General features: G+C 41.2%; 1 protein-coding gene across 1 annotated transcript; it reads right to left on the bottom strand.

The window, feature by feature from the left end:
• Positions 1–849: 849 nt before the first annotated feature.
• On the bottom strand, positions 850–4887 carry LOC123089597 (palmitoyl-protein thioesterase 1). Its single transcript, XM_044511230.1, has 11 exons — positions 4740–4887; positions 4578–4662; positions 4417–4489; positions 4254–4307; positions 4083–4133; positions 3343–3405; positions 3180–3245; positions 3049–3087; positions 2431–2553; positions 1308–1400; positions 850–1203 (listed from the first exon to the last, which is right to left on the bottom strand). The coding sequence occupies exons 1-11, from the start codon at positions 4846–4848 to the stop codon at positions 1048–1050; spliced, it is 912 nt and encodes a 303-aa protein (XP_044367165.1). The 5' UTR covers positions 4849–4887; the 3' UTR covers positions 850–1047.
• Between the last annotated feature and the right edge of the window lie 802 nt (positions 4888–5689).

Consider the following 5689-nt stretch of genomic DNA (forward strand, 5'->3'; position numbering starts at 1 on the left):
GCTAAGCAAACGGATGGGTCTTGTCCATCACATCATTCTCTAATGATGTGATCCTGTTTATCAAATGACAACACATGTCCATGGTTAGGAAACATAACCATCTTTGATTAACGAGCTAGTCTAGTAGAGGCATACTAGGGACACTATGTTTTGTCTATGTATTCATACATGTACTAAGTTTCCGGTTAATACAATTCTAGCATGAATAATAAACATTTATCATGATATAAGGAAATATAAATAATAACTTTATTATTGCCTCTAGGGCATATTTCCTTCTATTGTTTCAATCCCTAACTCTTGCGGACTCAAATCTTATTGTTGTTATCCAAGATGCATAAATCTTGATGTATGGGATCCTCTAGTGCTACCTATAGAAGAACATTTTGATTACCAGATTTGATAGTAGTGGAAGAAGATTTGGATGGCTTTGGCCCGTGATTTAGATCCCAATTTAGGCGGTTTCCCACGTTAAAAATCCGGTGTCATATGTGTTGATGTTCTCCTGAACCCAGACATCATCTAAGGAGCATATGGGATGTTGTGTGGGCTATTTTCTTCGTATATGCTGCCGCATAGGTTTCTTTCGGTGCTAAGCAACGATCCTTAAGTTAGTATATGAAGTAGTATTGGGATTATTTTGTTTCTGCTACAATTTTAGACCACAATTGTGTGCTAATTCGCAACGCTCGGTTGGTGTCATCAAATTAGCAAAGGCATGTTGTATTTTGTTGCACTGCTAAGCATGCAGGCAGAAGCTCGCAAACCATAAAATACAAATGCAAGAAGCAAAGTATTGAGATGAACATGAGAAAATATTGCGAAGAAGGACATGTATGTAACCTGTGATTTTTGTTTCTACAAAGCCAAGCCAGAAGCAAAGCTTGAATAGAGAATGACATGTGCACCAACCCAACGTTATATCCCTGAAAAAAATATGGTGGATCGTCATGTCAAGGACCGAAGGAGTACCCTGGTGTCACTCCCCATCCGCCTGAGCGCTTCAGCAATTGCGTGCCAGGTGGCAGTGAGCGAATGGGTAGGTAGTCAGGCAGATGGTTTGTCCTTCAAGTAAGGTAGAATGTGTTTCCTCATATCACTGTTGGAGATGTCTAGGTGATCTCCTGCCACTGACACGAACTTGACTCGCCCAACGTCATCCAGGGCCTTCAAACCAATCCAGTCTTCTTGATATAGCTTTGTCTGTAGACCAAATTTTGGTAAGTTCAGTTAGCCGAAACCGACTCAACATTTCATCAACTCTCTAAGACACATCACTAGTCCAACATGAAGAACAAAAATTGCACCTGCTGAGGAGGTAGGACTGGATCAAAGACTCCATCAGGGTAATAACCAAACCATGACGTCTCCCGTGGTATGAGGATGGTATCATTCTCAAACTGCACAACATATTAGGGCAAAACAGGAAGTGCATCAAAATATTACTTCAGTTACCAGTCTCTATTAAGCACCAGAGCTTTGTAAGAAAATTTGAAAATGTGTTGCAATGCTTAGATGCAATATTTTTGTGTGACTCATGACTTATGACAAAGTAAACACAAGGAATCTTCTTCAAAGGAAAATCTTTTCTTGCCCATCTATCTATGTGCCATGTGTGATACTAACTGTGAAGAAACTGCTCTTCATCTCTTCTCAGATTGTCCATTTGCTCTTAGTTGCTAGGACTCAGTTATTGTTGAGTGGAAAAGAGGCATCAATGTTTCTAGATAAATTAAGGTTCATGGCAGATTTCCTATCCTCTCAGTTCTCAATTGATATTATCATCATGGGTTGCTGCCACCTATGGATGCAGAGAAAATCCAAGATTTTCAAAGCAATAGCTCCCTCTTCAGTCTTGGAGGGTTCAGCTTAGAATGATCTTCAGTTGATTCTTCTCAAGACAAAGAACAAGCACAGAGATGCTTTCAAGCAGTGGATTGAAATAAATCTGATTTAATTTCTTTATGGAGTTCCCTAGAACTGGTGTTGGTTAGTTGTCCTGTTTTTTCCTGTGTATTTGTAAATATTATTTTTAGTGAAAATTACCATAGAAAATTGTTCTATGCTCTTCGGATTAAAAAAATATTATCAGTCTCTATTATGAATCTTCGAAAGGGAAAGACACCTACTAAATGCATACCCTAGCTGTACATGTTCATGTTATTTTGTTATTTTGGTGCACACAAGAAATACTTGTGTGTTTGAGCTATGCTTGAAATATTTTCAGTTAACATTCTCATCAACATTTATTGTTGCATGAACAGGGAAAATCACCAAGCAATGACTCAGAAAATCGATTCCCACTGCATTTCAAAACAGGGAAAAAGGGAAGTCCATTTTGAATTTTGATATTCCATGCCAACTTCAAGTATGCTACCATTAATATTTGAACGTGGATCAAAATGTGATTTGAGACATTGCCAGCCTTACCATGATCAGTACTAAATTCTCTAGGTTGCTGAACCTTTCCTTGTAGGCAACATTTCTTTCACCTGGTATCTCATTGTTAAGTTTCGGAAGAAACCTGCATCCCTTCAGATAATCATCAATATCCTGAAAAAAAACAGCACATTTTTGGTGACTAGGAATATATCATTAAATACTGCTCAGGCTTACTTCCAAGATTTATGGTTAAAGACAAGACAATGTTTTCTTACGGTCTTCCACTCTGAAGTAGAAGTAAAAACTATTTTGCAAAAAAAAAAAGTAGAAGTAAAAACTGAAAGCTGAACACACATCAAGGATTCAAGATTGCCTGCTTAAAAAATTCTGCAGAGAGCGAGTGAGCGCCCGACAAAAATAGAACGTCAAACCACCCATAAATAAAAATACGGAATTCATTATTACTCAGATATACCCAAGCCCTGTCAGTGCCCAATGACAGTTAACGGAACAGCACAAGAAGCAATTTAAGAGTTCAAAAGAGTGCAAGTTCAGCAAATGATAGCTATTTTTTGACAAAGGGAATATATTAATAGCAAATGATAGGTATATCAGAGTAAAGGTGAATTCTTGTTGATGATGGCCAAGAAATGCAATGCAACTCACAGTTGGGATCTTGATGTAACCACTTGGCGCAAGATGTGCCTGTAATTCACCACGGCTCAAGTTAAAGTCTCTCGTTTATTAATACTAGCACGACTAGAGTTCGGGAAATAACTAAGCCAAGATATAAGAACCTGCACGTAGTCCGAGTAAATCTCGGATTTGATCAGCGCATCAACAATAACACACAAAAAACCAGACTGCAGAAAAGAGATGTACAATGTTCGGAGCTAATCAGACTCTTGGTTTAAATCAATAAACTGGATATTATAGCTGGGGATAATGAGATCAACTTACACCACAGTGTGGCGCGGAAGCAGTACCAGCATGAGGCCCAGCGAGTGAGATGAAATTCTTGACCTGTTACAAGTGTCCGAATACATAACTTACTGCACAAAAACCGAATAGCATTCTCTGCGACCCTACTGATCAATCAAAGCTTAAAATTAAGGCATTGTATGCATGTTTTTGAAAAAAGAAAAACTCTCACTAATGGGCATGCTACTACCTCCGTACGTAAATATAAGTCTTTTTAAAGATTTTAATATGGACTACATATGAATGTATATTATAGACATACTCCCTCCGTCCGCGAATAAGTGTACATCTAGTTTTTGTCCTAAATCAAAGTTATAAAACTTTGACCAACTTTATAGAAAATAGTAGTAACATATATGACATCCAATTGATGTATTATCAAAGTACAATTCAAAACGGATCTAATGATACTAATTTAGTGCCATAAATACTTATACTTTTCCCTAGAAAGTTGGTCAAAGTTCTAAAACTTTGACTTAAGACAAAAGCTATATGTACACTTTTTTGCGGATCGAAGGGAGTAGTTTAGAGTGTATATTCACTCATTTTGCTCCGTATGTAGTTTATATTGGAATCTTTAAAAAGACTTATATTTTGGAACGGAGGTAATAGATATGACCACAGAGACCCAACACACATTCACAAGCATCCAGATTACCATTCAGGTGCATGCAGCTATTCTATCCCCTGTACAATTTTGAAAGCAACTCAGTACTCACCGGTGGTCCATCGTCACAATACTCGACTACTGCGCGGCCAATCAAGTTCCCCTGTGGAAGCACATAATGTTTATGTTTAGTAGAAGAACAACACATTTCATAGATTGCGTTATATTTTTTTCACAGGTTGTGTTGTAGAAAAATGCCAACAGCATATATATACTTATATACCTGCGACAGACCAACAATGTTATAGCCGCCGCTTAGCTCTTTCATCTCCTTTACCTGCAGAAACAAATTAGCAAGCAGGCATGGATGATGAATATCTATCTATCTTCTCAGCGTACAGCAGAGGAAAAGGCATCATCATCGCCCAAAGCGCCGAACCGATCACCTTGTTGCACATGATATCAGCCTGTTCCTGTAGAGGCATGAGCCAGGAGTCCCGTGCCCCGTTTCCAATTTCTCTGAACACAAGCGAGCACAATGAGTCAAACTCCAGTGGCCGTCGGGCGGCGGAAGGGCGTCGAAGACTCATATCTACGTACTACGTACAGGCAGTGGCCGTCGGCGGCGGACCAGTCGGCCAGGAGCCGGGTGAACTCGGCGACGCTGCTGTCGGTGCACTGGCCCCCAATCCCTGCTCCTCGAACCAATCAGTCAGCCAACCAGTCAATAAGCCATGGACGGAAGCAGAGCAAGCGAGGGTGGACCGACCGTGCAGGACGACGAAGGGCAGCGCCTCCGCGGGGGTGAGGATGAGGAGGAAGAGGAGTGGGAGGACGGCAGCGGCGAGGCGCGGAGCTCTCCGCGGCATCAGGACCATGGTTTGGCGTCGGAGGGACACACGAGAGGACGTCGCTCACTCTTGAGACGGGCCGCGTGTGTCTCGACGGTGTTCGAACTTATAAAGACCTTATAGCAAGTACTCTACTCGTATAAAATTTTGATTTTTCTCCCGGCCGGGTTCGCTAAAAGCCAGTCAACTTTTTTTTTGAGGTCATAAAACTCAGTCAACTGAGTAAGTCTCAGTCGACATCCTGTCCTAATCGATAGATGTAGAGAGCTTATGATTTATACGGCCAGCTGGTGTCGCTTTCTATGATGACTTACGGACCTTATATTTAGCGCGTGGAAAGCTGGGTGTCGCGCAAACGCGCACCCGCAGCCCTATAGGACTATCGGTTCTTTCAGCCAGTTGTCCTTCCACCAAGATTATTCAGTAAGAAGTCAAACTATGTCTCGTAGTTTGCTCTTTATTTTTTTAAAAATTATAGTAATATATACAAGTAGCTATTTCATCAGAGATCCACCAAATTTTTTGCATTATTAATCCCCTAGCTACGAATTGCCATGCCCGACGTTTTGACCGTATTCTGGAACCGCCATAAAAAAATTAAAATGGAATGAGAAAAATGTAAAAACATTCGCATTGTATTATTAGAGCATCTCCAACAGCCGCGCTATATACGCGCCGCGTTAATAAAGTAGTGCTTTTAGCGCGCGCTACCGTTCCAGACGCTCCAGCGGACGCGCAAAAACCGCGCGTGCGGCATATGTAATTCAGCACTCGAGCGGAAACGCCATCGCGCCCCGCTTATTTGCTGCGCCCGCTCCCGCGCGCGCGCTACCGTTCCAGACGCTCCAGCGGACGCGCAAAAACCGCG

Source organism: Triticum aestivum, chromosome 4B (genome assembly GCF_018294505.1).
Source record: "Triticum aestivum cultivar Chinese Spring chromosome 4B, IWGSC CS RefSeq v2.1, whole genome shotgun sequence".
In the NCBI taxonomy this organism is placed as follows: domain Eukaryota; kingdom Viridiplantae; phylum Streptophyta; class Magnoliopsida; order Poales; family Poaceae; genus Triticum; species Triticum aestivum.